This window comes from Mastacembelus armatus, chromosome 24, assembly GCF_900324485.2.
Source record: "Mastacembelus armatus chromosome 24, fMasArm1.2, whole genome shotgun sequence".
NCBI classification, from domain to species: Eukaryota; Metazoa; Chordata; class Actinopteri; order Synbranchiformes; family Mastacembelidae; genus Mastacembelus; species Mastacembelus armatus.
This window is the reverse complement of record NC_046656.1, coordinates 18,980,600-18,996,602: the sequence shown is the minus strand read 5'-3', so window position 1 is coordinate 18,996,602 and position 16,003 is coordinate 18,980,600. Positions and strand designations below refer to the sequence as shown.

The 16,003-nt window shown below is 40.1% G+C and overlaps 1 protein-coding gene across 1 annotated transcript in view; it reads right to left on the bottom strand.

Moving 5' to 3' along the window:
• Positions 1-16,003, bottom strand: part of otofa (otoferlin a) — a 53,109-nt gene that overhangs the window by 23,765 nt on the left and 13,341 nt on the right. The window contains exons 3-6 of the mRNA XM_026319310.2: positions 15,009-15,097; positions 8,868-8,967; positions 7,045-7,244; positions 17-90 (exon numbers count right to left, since the gene is read on the bottom strand). Of these exons, the coding sequence (XP_026175095.1) occupies positions 17-90; positions 7,045-7,244; positions 8,868-8,967; positions 15,009-15,097 (463 nt within the window). The remainder of the gene's footprint in view (positions 1-16; positions 91-7,044; positions 7,245-8,867; positions 8,968-15,008; positions 15,098-16,003) is intronic.

Sequence of the window (16,003 nt, the reverse complement as noted above, 5' to 3'; positions counted from 1 at the left end):
GGCTCGTGTGTTTTACCTCCTTTCTTGTGATCGTCTTTGGAGCTCTTGATCTTGCTGAGCTTCATGGCTGAGAAAACGCCCTTCCCTGCTCTGGTGGAGGAGACACAGGGAGCAGATGGGAGGAGAGAGGAGAGGGAACTGATATCATGAAAGTGAACTTGTGTTTGAGTCACTACTGAGCCACCATCTCCATACCTGTCTCGTTACATTAACTCTGGTAGACTCCAACCCTCAGAGGAGAGTGATTAAAAAATTAAGCACTGAACTCGACCTCAGCAGAAAAACCCACTGCCGAACCGCGGTTAGCATCAAAATGCAACCAAACACCATAATGTCCATACTGTATCTCACAGACATCTCTGTAACTCAGCTAGACATTTAATTGCAGTAGATTTAATCCCACCCCCCCAACACCGTCAGCGCCACCAATTCTCCAGACCCTCAATCACAAGAGTATCCGGTGTCTCCACACTGATATTATCTGGATCACATATCACCCCAACAACAAAGAGCTCCTGATGTCGTCAGCGGGACGACAAATGAGGGGCCTGAATAATTAAAAATGAATGTGACCATTCAATTTGCTGCGGATATGGATACATGTGAGGAAACTAATGAACAGTAGGTTTTCCTTTTGTCTCCTCAAGCATACAGAGACAAGTGTATTAGTTTCTGTTTTGATCTTCCCTGATATTCTAAAGGCAACCTTCAACCTCATTTCATAGAGAACAGAAAACTGGATGGTTTTAAAGAAATGAATGTCAGGACCACATTTGATTCAAAGCCGAACAGCAAGATTGAAAAGGAAAAACCCACAGCGTCATGAATAGAAGTAAAAGTCACGGATCAAAACAAAGGTCATTCATACATAAAAATATGGTTTTTGGACTCGCGGCCTCCGTCATGTCTGTGAAAGACAGTTTGTCCAGTGTATTTCTGAAGACCACCTTGGAGAAGATTGATTCATTCATTAATTAACTGGCAGAATGTTAATTGGCAAAATATCATTTAGGTCATTTGCTGAGCAAAAGATAAACACCTGCACAGTTTTATTTGATGGTAAGTGAACAAATTTGAAGACATAACTTTAAACTCAAAGAAACTGATGGACAGTTTCCCTATTTTTTCTAAACACTATACAATAAATGGAGTAACTGATAATCAATACTGAAAACTACTGTGCGTTGCAGATGTAATTCAACACATCGTGTCTCCTAACAATTTAACAAAGTAAAATATAAAGTCTAATAATATTTTGTACAGAAAAAGCATTTGTCATACATACCACATGAAAGACTGGCCCCACTCAACTCCACAGAGAGGTCAGATCACCAGAAACCTGCTCCTCACTACTCTATCTGCTGTTTTAAACTATATTTCCATATTCTTCCCTTGTCAGGTGCAGCTGGTACAGAGCAAGCAGGCAGACAGTAGGTGGACAGACAGTGGGTGGGGGGTTGGAGATGCAAAAAGAGAAGGTGGAGGGGTGGGGCTCTAAACACCACCAAGGAAGATGTGAGTCCAATCAAGTCCAGACAGCCTTCATGGACTTTATTTAAAATTAAACTTTTATATTTTTTCAGACAGTAACTGCAGAGTCTGAATCACTTGAGTTTCTAAAAGTTTTGAGAAATGTCTTACAGGAAAAGTTGCTCCCAGCAATCCTGGACATCTCTATGAGATGGGAGCTTATTTACAGTGCAGGCTGGAGAAAACACTGGAGATATTTTGTCCAATTAAAATAAATCATCTAAGTAAACTTAGTGTTTGGAAATATGTGTGTGCATAACGTCCCATATATGCATATTAATCCTATATAACTATCTTAACCTGGTGTAAATGTGTATTGCTATGCTTGTGAGGACATCAGCCTGACCAAGAATAACTTCCTTAGCAAGGACCCTAACTCTACATCTAGGTCCTGAACAGAAACCAGCAAAGTGAATCAAAAATACATAAAAGAATGAATAAATTAGCCTCCTACATGTGTAACCTGCTGAAAAGATGAATGATCTGTTTTAAACAGGATTATTCCCAGGGTTATGTTTTGCTAATACCCGACAGCTTGATTTACACCTCTGCCATAAAGCAGGAGTTTCAACTGTGCACAAAACATTTTCCTCATAGTAATGAATTCAACCATAACGTGCACATCAAGCCGCGGGATAAAGCAGTGAAAACAAGTAGATGTGCCTCTGCCTTGGTTTATATAAACAACATTAATGAGAGCGAGTGAAGTTTACATTAAATTTCACTTTATTTTTAGCAGAAATTCCACATTGGACACCAGGCTATACTTTAAATGCACCTCAGTCAGCTGTTACTTCTTGCTGGAAAAACAATGGTCCTTTGAATTTAGGTTATTTTGTCAGAGTTCAGTTATCACCAGGAATTCCTGATATCTCCTGCTCATCATCACAGCTCAGCTGCCCGTGATCAGCTACAGTCTGTATGATATGCCAGGAGCATGACAGGGTACAGTTTTCTAAGTAAAGTGTGTTGTTTGGCCAGCTGTTAGATTTAACAGCCATTTGTATATATTTATAGATATATTCTGTGGATTTCTCAGGTACTGTACAAAACAAAAGAATAAAGAGAAGATTAAAAATAACGTGTCAGGGATCAATATTTCATTGTCATATTGTGTATGTTCTGCTCTGTGGGCTCTGCAGAATGGAGCTCAGTGAGATACTACACACACACACACACACACACACACACACACACACACACACACACACACACACACGTCTGTGCTTCCAGGATCTCATAGACTGAGGCCGGACAGAGATAGGGTCTTCTTGATAATGCAGCCAGGGAATGAAACTCTCACTAAGGCTGAACTCTCTGGCCTGAAACCTTATTGAACGTTCTGCAGTCTCTCTCTCTCTCTCTCTCTCTCTGTCTCTCTCTCTCTCTCTCTCTCTCTCTCTCTCTCTCTCTCTCTCTGTCTCTCTCTCTCTCTCTCTCTCTCTCTCTCTCTCTCTCTGTCTCTTTTTCACACAAATCTTGATTTCACTCTCTGGCCAATTTCTTTCTGTGCTGCTCAAGGCATCAAGTAATGTTTTCCCATCTCTCCCCTTTGACTGTACAGAGACTGCTTCTTAAAAGTAACAACAGCAGCTAAAACAAAACATCAACATTATTTATCACCCTGATATTGGCATGTTTTCAATTGCTTCTGTTCGGCCACTTCATTTGCCGAGGAGAAAGTTAATTAAATCAGAAAACTGATATTCTCTGCCCGTGATCTTGATAACTTCGGCCTCATTAGTGTCACATAGACGCTAATGCAAATTTAATGCCCCCACACCCAAAAAAAGTGCTGTGAGCCTGCATGGCCTATATACAACAATCAAAACATTTTAAACAGTGTGTGTGTTTACAGTGTGTGTGTGTGTGTGTGTGTGCATGATTTAGACAGCAAAGGAAAAAGTTTCTACATAATGCAGAGTGAAGCCAGAAAAACTAAAATATAAATGTACAGACATGCAACAACTGTTTTTTTCCTATGAACGTTCAATGAGCATTAAATGTTAATATTCACTGCACTTACATTTTTTACTCTGTTATTGCATCAGCTGGGATGGAAAGAAAATCTCTTGACAAATCACTACGAAAACCTTCAAAGTAATTTGTTTCAAAGATAAAATGTTTGATTGCTGATGGTGTCTAAGATATTTCCTTTCATGTCATCCTAAAACTGATTATCCTAAATGAGAAAATCAGCCTCGTAAAATCCTTGTACTGTACAGCTCATATCTTGGACAAAGACACAGGTGATGGAGAAGGTGGGATTTACCCCCAAGGGGCATGTCTTCATGCTTCATGCTTCCTCATCAGGGACTGGGACAGAAAAACATCAGCACACAAACTCAGTCAAAACTGTTCACAATTAGACATCTCACTATGAACTGAAACCACTGCACACCACAGCAACATTAACATTATTATTTGACTGTATATTTATGGCACCTAACTCTATGCTCCACAAAGTAAAGGACACTAGAGTCTTATCTGTGTTTGCTGTGTGTCAGCAATGTCTTGACTCACTGATCTGAAGATTTTCCATTTGCTGCCAGGGGCTTATGGTAAATCTGAAAGGTGACATCTTCCAACAGTCTGTAGTGATTGTACTGCATTACATGTGCGTCAGGAGACTGCAATAAGCTGAGCAAACACAAAATGAAGACTAAATATACTGTTTAGGAATTACATGTTTCTAACTGGAATATTTGTTGTTGGGGATGTTTACTGCAATGAGCAGAGCCACTGGGAAAAAGACGAGTGAGATAAAAGACCACACAACACCTGGACCATAATGCTGTGTGATGGAACATCACCAGCATGTGATGCCAGAGAGGTCTTTGAAGACACAGCTGTTTACACTGACGGACAAATGAATCACACACTTGAAACAAAATTCTAATACATAAATCAACACTTGTCAACAGAAGCTTCGCTCAGACTGAACTGTTTCCTTTGAGATTTCATGTGATGCAAATTAATCATTCATATTTAAATGGTTAGAATGTACACAATGACTATTTACTATAATATGGGGGGGGGGGCTTTCTGTGTGGAGTCTGCATGTTCTCCCTGTGCTTGTGTGGGTTTTCTCCAGGTACTCTGGTTTCCTCCCACAGTCCAAAAACATGTATGTCAGGTTGATTGGTGAATCTAAATTGCCCATAGGAGTGAGTGTGAGTGTGTGAGGTTGTTTGTCTCTATGTGGCCCTGTGATGGACTGGGGACCTGTCCACACATCAGATAGACTGGAGCCTTAAATCCTTTCTACCTTGAATACACTATTCAGCAGATCTGCAGTAAAACCATGCAGGAGGTGATTTATTTATTTATTTATTAGAAATAACAAAACCCCTGCAAGGATGACTCGCTTATGGGTGCCACCATAAATCATCCTGCAGGCCTGAAGATGATGTGGAGGGAGCTAAAGGAGAGGTGGCTGCAGCAGGATACTCAACTCTGAGTGCAATTTCATTCTGCTATAGACCAACCATAGAGAACCAGTACACCTTAAACATCTGCCTATGCCTTGTTGCAGCGAAGATATATAACAAAATTTAATGCCCACTGAAAACTGCAGAGCATGAATGACCTTCAGGCTGCAGCAACATGTAGCATGTAGACACAATTCTTCTGTAGTTAAGTGTAGACTTAAAATAATAATGGTGTTATATTAGGTTGTATTTGCATGTCAAGGTGCTGCAGATGATATTAACTTATGAAATTCTCCTCTTCCTTCTCCTCCTCATCTTCCCTGGAGGATTAACTCAGCCAGCCCAGGTTATCATCTCCAGCACAGTCACACTTCATTACCAGAACACGGACAATTAACACTGGGCACAGAGAACGAGAATTCAGGACACAATGAAACATCTTTAGAAAGTTTAATTCTGGGAACCTCTCAACCAAGAGATAAACTGAGCAGCTGGTAATTCAGGATATAAAAGGTTCTGATGAGAAGTGGAAAGTCTATTAAAATCTTCCCACAAACCAATCAGTCTGGCCAGCACCAGTGCGAGGTAGATTAGAGGAGGAGATGTTGGCTACGCTGGAGGTTACTGGTATTCTTTTAGCAACTCATTCACTTTTTACCTCCATAGACAAAAGCCCTACATCAGTCCTAACAAAGTCTGACTGACAGCAAGGACAGAGGCTTAGTCACCTGAAATAGGCAAGGAAATAGAATTGTTCTGCTAGAAAGCCAAATGAATAATCGGACACACCTACTGTGTGCAGTATACAGAATACAGCATTATAAGTTTGGCAAACACAATCATCCCACTTTGAACCATTTTACAGAGTCTCTCTACAGCAGAACTTCCTTTTTTCCTTGTCGACCAAATCTAAACACTGTAACTGTTATATAATACCCATGGGATGTGCTAAAACTTAGATGAGGCAACTTTTCTTGCTTCCCTCGGGCTCTTTCACTTCTCTTATCAGCAGCCCCTGAACAGTTTGCAATTCTGTGCTGTAAGACAGTAACTCTCAGTGTTCAGTCTTAACAAACTAAACTACAAATATGCAAATGACGACGTTCAGACACACACAAACATACTGCACACACACACAGTCTATGCATTTAAGATACACTACAGTGATAGATTTAGGGGTCTGGCTGTGCAGATAGTAGAAATCAATACCACCCACAGATTATTTCACACAGTATTCGTCAAAACACAGTAGAAGACCAAGTATTAGTGCAAAGAGCAGCTTCCAGGACAAAGGCTGCAGAACTTAATATGGCCTGAGATTACTTTGTGGTTTATATCAACTATGTAATACATTTTAAATTGCACAAATGCCATGAAATTTTTATCCATGTTTGTTATTTAAAGGTTGACGAAGTGAAAGCCAAGTTATTAATTTACGCAGCGCCTGTGAAATCCAAATGTCTTCAGTGTGTTTTAACCCTGGTGGGAGGTTTCTGTCAGTCCCTACAGCATGGTCTAATTAAAACACAAGAATCTCATCAAAAACTTGACATTAATGATATTAATCATGAAACTGAGACGCACAGTGCTGATATCAACTGTTCATTTCTGCACATGGGCCAAGGACAGATACTTAAGACATATGTTTGTCAGCTGTTTCCATTGACATTGTGCAGAGGCAATGACCTCACATCTGTATCATGCACTACAATGTTCAGGATGTGCTGTGTGATGGCCACATCTGTAAAGCCAATGATCGATCTGCTCTGAAATGTGCTTTTTTCAGCAGAGTTTGCTCTTTGTTGTGTCTGCTGCTTGTCAGTGGGATTCCTGTGTATTACCCTCCATTGTGGTGACAGATGTTGTATCAGATGTACAGCACGAGGCCTCATCAACATGAGAACGAAGGATGCATCTGTTAACCCATTCAAGTTATTTTCTCACCCATATGTTCCTCAGTAACACTGTTACCATCAATAATTAGCTGCTGTGAAGAGGCACCAAATTATTTTTCAGCGGCTTGATTCATGAGCTGATTCACCGCGTTCTATAATCACGAATATAATTTCTATGTTTGACTCACTTTCGAAATGTTGGTATTGATCCCTGTAAGGACCGACCGGGGGACGTCCCTGACCCGTGACTTTGTCCTGACAGCAAACTGTCTGTTTCAAAGGCAAACATCCCATCACGATCATCAGGAACATCCAGGAATTCCCCGTCGCTCCACACCCCGACTGTGCCATCCATCGGCTGGTATCTGATCTCTATGGTAACGCTGGTCTGAAAATACACGGAAAATCAAAATATGTTATCATCAGATGATTAACAAACCTCCACATTAAGGCTTCCATCAGTCCCTTTAATTGTATTTACAATAGCTCTTAGTGTAGACAACAGACTTCAACAGGGCTTCTCCCTGGTTATTGGCAGGGGGAATTCAGCTTGACTGTAAAGGCTGGTTCAATGTGGGTAAAGGTGACTTTACTAGTTTGCTTTCTAGGGAGCTGTGTTGGAACAAATAATATTCTCCTCTCAATGACCTGATCTTTATTATGAAATGTTCAATTTATTCTAGTGGCAAAGATGGATGAGGAGAAAAGAGAAACAGGGCTCTCGGTCCTTCTCTCCCACATCTCTCTCTCTTTTTGTCACTGTCTGCGCCGTACATCCTCACAAGGCAAGCGCTGTAGTCCAGAGGAGCTAGATTTGTTACTATGGCAACCACAGCAGTGCAGCGTAGTAAGTAAAAGTGCTGCTCTCAGGTTATGTCAGGTCTAGAGATGTACAGTATAGAAAATCTCTTCATCGTGTGTGTGTGTGTGTGTGTGTGCACGTTGATGTGTTCATAAGAAGCCACACACTGTATATCTGTGTATGTGTGCGTGAATGCGTGCACATGTGTGTAAGCCCTAGAGCATTTTCATGCTGTGTGTCATCGTCTCAGAAACCACACATCAGCACTCCCAGCCCCACTAACACAATTCTGCACCCCAGGGTGTTTTAAAACCTGGTATGGTTAAGTTCTCCCTCACACATCCTGCTGTGCTGGCCTCATTTCCACATATGATTATGTATTCACAGGCAAAATCATCCTCAGACTCAGCTTCACCGCTGCACCGATCTCTGTTTAGCTGTTCTGAACCCAACTTCCAATAAACAGAGTATCTCTAATGTGCTGATGTTGCTAAGAGACACTTGTACAGTATTTCCATGAGGTCCCTGTTGATGGGCAGGTCTTAAATGGCAATGCCTTTATAGGCCAGATGATGACTATTGGCACCTCTGCAAGTGTAATGGAAGATTGATTTCTCAATTTAACATTCCCCTATTTGCTTGGGAATGCATTTTGCTTTGTAATAAGATTCATTTCAATTTCACTGCTGTAATGTAACTCATACTGGTTTACAACAACAATAAACTAACAGTCGAAACTGTTTCTGTACTCTCTCTCTCTCTCTCTCTCTCTCTTTTTCTCCTTCAACTGCTCCTTTAACATCAGATTAACTTATTCAACTCAACTCTATTTCTCCCAGCTTGTATTTTAAAGTTTTATGATGTTTAGCTTCAACTAAAAATGATGTTTACAAGGGTGAGTGAAGTGAAACAGGTCAGCAGCTGAGGAAATAAAACAACAACAATCATCTAAAATACAATATTAAGGTCTATATTGATTAGTGCAGCTTTAAACCGAGTGCATTCAGTTTTACAGGCATGTTAATTAAAGGTAAAGGTATGGGTGGAAGTAAATTCACTGTGGATTTTGAAGCAGCTGAAGAAATCCTAGCCTGGAAGTCCGCTGAACTTTTGTCACTGAGCGCTGAGAACTGGTTCTCCAAAGTAACTAAACTCCAGTGTCAACCCCTGTAGATTGTTGACACTCCAGTGTGAGAGCGCTACTCTTACCTTTATTGACGTGTTGTTGTCATCGATGAGTGTGTCGGTCAGCTCTAGGTGTCCCTCTTCAGCCACCTTCTGAAGAACCATACAGAACGTCCCCACCAGTCTGCAGGAAAACACAAACAGAAAGCCACATGTCCAGAAATCAGAAATGATGTGTTTCTGCCATACCTGCTCCCCCGTTACTCATGTTTGCATCGGTGCTGGGAGTTATTTTTGGTCACTGTCATTGGTTGGATATGTGCTGTGGTAGACACAGTCACAGCTCAGCAGAGTATATCACACCTCTGACCTCTGTCCCCCACAGTAGAGCTCACTTTTGTTGCCTAAAAAAAAAACTAATCAATAATCTTAATACTGTGTGGGCGAGGTCCAACACAACAATGTTTCTGTTGGTTGACACCTTGAAACAAACTATTTCCCTGAAGGTGTTTTGCCACTTACATTAGAAAACACCAACATAATTGAGTGGCAGAAATGTTTTTGGTCCGAAGCGACTGGGCGTGAATTCCCTCTAAAAATCAAACAGCTGTGCTTATTGTGCACCACAGGCAGCAGAGTAACACAGTACATGTGAATGTTAAAGCTAAAGTGTTAGTATTGATGACCTGCCCTGTATAAAGAACCACTCTGTGGTGTTTGTCTCTGAAGAAGCTACAATTAGCACTAATAAACATTCATCTGAAAACTGTGCTGTGACAATTTGTATTGTAATTATATAAATTAGAAATCAGCACTCCAAAAAAATCTATTTTCCAAATAGCTGCTGTGTGGCTCAGGTCTGTAAACATCTCAGACAGCTGACTCCCAGAGCTCTTCACACATATCAGCCCCAGGCAGCAATTCCCAGCCACTTCTCTAAAGCTCTTATCAATGCTCCCATGGACAAGTAACTAAGTGGATGAGGACTCACACACACCGTTTGTTCAGCCAACACACTGACTGAAAAGGTGTTTGATTTTCCTTTTCGTAAAATTGGCTATCACTTGTAAAATAAATAAATAAATACATGCTTTTCGACCCGACTGTCCACCAACATAACATGAATGTAGCATCAGAGTTAAGAAACCCATCATTTAAGAAACATGGATACACTTTTGACATTTCAATAGAAATGGACAATCTAAGTAGAAACTGTGAATCTATGTAATCCAGCCTCTTTTTGAATATTTCCTCAAAGAGCAGCTGAGGAAATAAAAACATCAGTCAGACTCACTGATTACTGTCATTACATATACTGTCTTAGGTCATTAGGCATAAAAGTCATTTTTGTGCTGCACAAGGATCCTTCATAAAACACGACAGTGGGAAGAAACCCAGTACAGTCTCCATTCAACCAGCCAATTAGAGCTGGTGAATAATTTAAAGAGTTTCCCCCAAAACAGAGCAATCAGTCACATGTAGTGCAGCCCACACTGAGCCACAGCCACATCTTTTCTAGCTGTTTATACACACACACACACACACACACACACACACACACACCTCAGTGACACGTGCACTGCAAATACAGCTGTGTTTAGTGCATACCTGACATGCAGTACAGGATAATACATTTCCAAATTGAGCAATACAATAATCAGCAGGAAGAGAAGCCACACAACCACAGGGAGAGATAATACTGTGGAACAAGGGCATGTGATCAATAGCTTTACCATTAGGTGCACACACACACACACACACACACACACACACACACACACACACACACACACACACACACACACACACACACACACATTTGGAAGACATCAACAGGAATCATAGCTAACAATGTGAGCTTCCCAACAGGACAATAGAAATGATTGTTGTCAGTTGAGACTGAATGAGTACAGCACACACAGGCACCTGCATGTCAGAAAAACAAACTCACTGTCTTATGAAATTCATAACCAAAGAACAACAACAAAAACAGCACATGGCATATTATCAGTGATCAAATAAAGAAAGTGCGCACTGTTTATCATGTGCTATTCTTCTCTCCATAGCTTAATGTTTTTTTTCTTGGTCTCCATCTTTGTCCTCACGTCTCCCTTTTTGATCCTCTGGAGTTACTGCTGATGGACTCAACCTACAGTTGACAGCTAAGAACAAGGTAAACCTGGAATTCCAAAACTTGACTTCACTTTAAATCCCACTTATTTAAAAAAAGAACATCCTTCCCCTCAGCCCCTGACAGATGCTTTGTCTGCAAAGGTGCATATATCTGCCAGGCTAACCCTGAATGACTACTCAACTTCACAGGCTTGTCATGGCTCAAGAAGAAAGTCTGACAGAATATGAATTCTTTGGTGCTGTAAACCTTTTTGAAGACAAATAGAAACTTCTGCAGTCAGAATGCACTGCAGTACAACCCAGACAGTGGTGATCAATGTGTCCAGAGCTACTCAGAAAAGCAAATAGTCGGTCATTTCCTTTCAGCTATTGTAATGTGTGTACATGTGCTGAATAATTGAGTCGAGCAGGGCCTATCATGTTCTGGCTCACTTTTTAGCACTTCAAAGGGTGGCATTTATTATTGATTGTAGTTCTGCAAACAATTTACTTTCATCTGCTCCATAATTCAAAACTCCCTTCCTTTCAATTTGTATTATTTTTCTTTGTGAGCCTCAGGTTTCTTTAGCAAATCGACAGTGACTATGACAAAATCCCACTTTCAGGTGAACTTGAGATTCAGAGAGATTCACACAGAGTTGTTCTGAAGATGGCACCGATTCACCGCTGCTGGAAACTAAACTGCGGTTCAGTCTGAAATGGAAACGCTACACCTGGCAGGTGTGTGTGTTTCTGGTGAAACACAAAGTAAATAGTCCAAAGCTAAAATGCCAGAGCAGACATGAAATATCAAGCTACAAGTCTTGTTGTATATATGTTTGTTGAGTCTCGTTGTGTAAAGGGATTATGTGGTATAGTAGTTGAAGGACACAGAGCTCGTCCAGCACCAGGATTTTAAAACAGATTGTTCTGAGTGATCAGGGCTTGTGTTGCGGCTTCTGTGTGCAGATCAGGGGCAGAACAGGGAATTGGACCAAGCTTTTATTGTTCAAGGCTGACATCCAGAAAACACTAGTGTGAATTTCATTCAATCGGTCACCACTCGTTCATCTTCATGCATCTCATTCTGCTCCAAATTAAACCAACTGTGAATAGAGCTGCATAACAATTTGTGATGACACAAATACCTCGTTAAGAAAATAACACAGCAGTTAGTCAAAGCATTAGTCTGATGGTCTGTTTCTGTTGGGCCATGCTAATAAAAACACACACACCTGCATGAAGGAAACACGACTGAAATTGCTGATGAGGTGCTATGATGTCTCTTCCTTATGAAATTATTACAGTCATTTCTGCACCATCTGGAAAATCACTCTTAATCTGCGTGTAAATGTGAGCTTCATATCTAGAAGCAGCTGTGATCTAACCTAAATGGTGTTATAATAACACTGTGAATCTGTTTTTTCACAAATATTCATATATAGTGGCCTCAGAGAGGAAAATATTACAATACTCAACCCCTGCACACTTTGTGTTGGAGATTTAATTTGGAACGGAGGAAATTGCCGTTGTTGCCGACACTATCACAACAGCCCACCATGAGAAATTTTTGCAAAGGTATTAAAAGACAAACTAAAATCTGTTATTTGCAGAAGTATTCAGAGCCACAAAGCTCATACAAGAAGACCTGAAACTGTAATTGCTGCCAAATGGGATTCTAGAAAGTGCAGAGTCTGAATACTAATCATAACTGAAAGATTGGGCCTTTGCAAAACTTTCGGAACATGTTTGAGTTATTGAATGTAGATTGACAGACAGACCATTTAAAATTAAACCTACAACACAAAGTGCATGTGCCAAAAAGTCTTCACTGCACAAATGGTTGAACTCAGATCATGTTCTGATTAGAAAATTCATTCTTGAATCAAAATAGATTTATTTAGTGTTTTTCTCTTTTAATATTTGTTACAAAAATAGAGTATTTGTCTCTGGGGTTATATCCTGAAGTCCAAAATGTGCCTGGGGGGGAGGGGTCACTGACTGAAACCTCAAATAAACAATGATATGCAGTAATTCTTTGGTCAACACAGTGTAGTCCACGGTTTGCAGAATATAAACACATATGTCTGAGCCAAAGGGGGTAACAGATAGTAAAACATGGCCTATATACCATCATGCATCACTGCCCTGTCTGTGTGTAGAGTTGCAGGGTGTGACACACTGAACTTACAGCAGATCAGTTACCCTGGATAATGATGCAGTGGACATATGGAGGGAGTGTGACAACAACACAAGCTATGACTCACCTTCAATTATTTACCCACTTACATGTATGTGTGTTTTAGTGTATATTTTGCCTGTGGACATGGAGCTGCGTATGTGCCTCTGGTGTTATCCTACACCTGGGGAATGAAAATTATATTATATTATAATTAGATTTTCCTTCTTATTGTTTTCTTGCTTCTAAAAGACTGTTTTTGAGTAGAATCTACCTTCGATTTAATGGAAAACGGTAAAAGTTGTATTCACTTTGTAGATGTACAGCTTCAAAAACAAATCAGATATTTCAGCACTGCAGATAAAACCACGATATTAGCATCAGATAGCTATCACACTCCTTCACTGACTAAGCCTAAGTCAGCTCTCTAGGAGGATTTTCAAAGACACGAAGTCTCTTCTAACAAGACTCCACACTCGGGGTTATTCAGAAAACTTGCTTCTCCAGGCACTGAATCAACCGAGTGACTGGAGTAAAGCCTCATGCAAAACAAAAAAGAGACGACACATAATTTCATGAGCACTTCCAATGAAATTGGCTCAGATGAAACTGATGATACAGCTTTGTCTGATGCCTTTTTAAATTAAGTTTGTACAAATCCACCTCTATTCACCTTGGAAGAATCCAGAATCCTTGCTGGTTAAGGACTGACATTTATCAGACTGTAATACCATGAGTAAAAACAGGGCATTTAGTTTTCGGTAAAGATGTGTGTTACATGCCACAAAATCTATGATGGAAAACATTTCCCAGTTAATCCACATTAATAACTAGTACAAGCTGTATTTTTGCTTTTTAAACTTACGGGATAAAGTGTTGTGAGGAGTCATGTGATTTCAAGAGAGGCAGACTTGAGGACACCACCTGGGACCACCTGTCCTCTAGACACCATGAATACTAGTCCAAAATTACAAAACCCTTTTTCAGATAATTCTGTTCAGACCAAAGTGGTGGACTGACCTGACAGACAGCCCAAATTTTAATTTCTGTCCAGCTATAACTTCCTCTCTTTTCCCTGTTTAACACAACAGCACCAGGAAAATCCTTATGACAGTTAAGAGCTGCCTTGATGTAGAACAGATGTGGCACCTGTCTGCACACCTGTCACCTGCGTTTAGCTCTTTCATTTATGTAAGTGGGTAAGAAATGTGTCATCATCTACAGTTCACACATTCTCCACTACAGTCACAAATGCTGCCGACATAATGAGGTCACACAGATAAAACACAGCAGTACACACACCAATAGCTGGTAAGATAAAGCAAACTTAATTCTAATGACTGGGTGGGTCTCAGTCTGCACCAATACAGAGAATATGTTACAGCCACAACCAGCAGATCTGAAACAATGAACCTAAATTGTGCCAAATCCTACTTTTCATGTCTTATTCTTTTTCTTAATATTAATATTCTTATTCACAGGATTTTTGATACATAAAATCTACATCAAATGCACAATAATTGTTAAATCTGTCATTTTAAACCATGGAGAACCAAATCCCATTAAGTTAGACAATAGCTGCAAGTAATTAAAGAAGTTAAAGAAAGGGTAATTAAAGAAATCACAAATGTGCCCATCGCTGAGGATCTGATGCAGTTTCATTGCCTCCACTCCCCTCCTGATGCCAAACTTATTCGTGACCAGCTCTGTGGTTTGGCTGTGTTACACACACAACTGAATCAATTTAGGACAAGCTCTTGGGGAGGCTGACATGCACCGTGTGTCAGTCTAAATAGGTCACACTGAATTGCTCTGTGACAGGAAGCACACAATGTAAAAAAAAAAAAAAAACACAATCAGTCTACTATGAAATGCTGTTTGGTCTGGTAAATGAGGTTTTAAGAAGAAGCCTGGGGGTCAGTAGTACAGGTTACCTGTTGGAGAAGACTTTGCTGTAATTGTACACCTGGATCTCCAGCATCTCGTTTCCATCCAGCCTGCTGGCTATGGGCCATCGAAACATCTAAAAGAGACAAGACATGATCATTGTAGAGGATGGTAGGGCTGCAAAAACAGGGGAAATGCCTGGCACGTTTCCAAACTTGGCAAATACACTTTGTAGATAAACAGGTAAAAAATGACTGTTCCCAACACTGGAGGCAAGTGTTTCCCCCTGTTTCCAGTCTTTATGCTAAGCTAACTTAAGCTAGCTGGTAGCTTCATATTTATATACAGAGATTAGAGTGATATTAATCTTCTCATCTAACCCACAACAAGAAAGCTAATAAGAACACCTCCCATAAACTATTGCTGTAATGAAAATCACCCAACTTTATTTTGTAGTTTTCAGTGAATATTGATAGAAATCAGAATATATTCACACCAAAGCCAAGATTCAGGGCCTATTGTCATCCATGACATCAGGTTTTTAAAGATTCCTTTCCTAAATTTCAGAGTTGCTGATCTGGAGGGAATTAAAGAATCACAATGTTTAATTTATTACCATAAACATCTCCAGGTTATATAGCACTGACTAGGAATATTGATGTTTTGAGCTATGAGCAAACGAAACATGAACAGCAGCCAAACAAAACTGTTTGGTAATGAAGTCTTGAGAAAGGTGCAGGTTGTGAGAAGTATGAACGCAGCCTTGATGGATAATCCTCCTTTGGCATTTTCACTTTAATTAGCTCTGAAATAACAGTTGAAAGAGATTTCCGGTGGCTGGTTTTATGTAGCTTTGTCAGAAAGAAAGAAAAAAAAAAATCATTATTTCACATCATTTTCACCAGAAATCTCCCCACTGATGTCTTCACTAATTGGCTTATTCAGGCTGATAAGACACTTAGTGTTGCTCTGTTCCTTTCTCTTTGTTGAGCATATAGAACATCCCTCACGTATAAACTATATGTATAAACTATATGAGGCC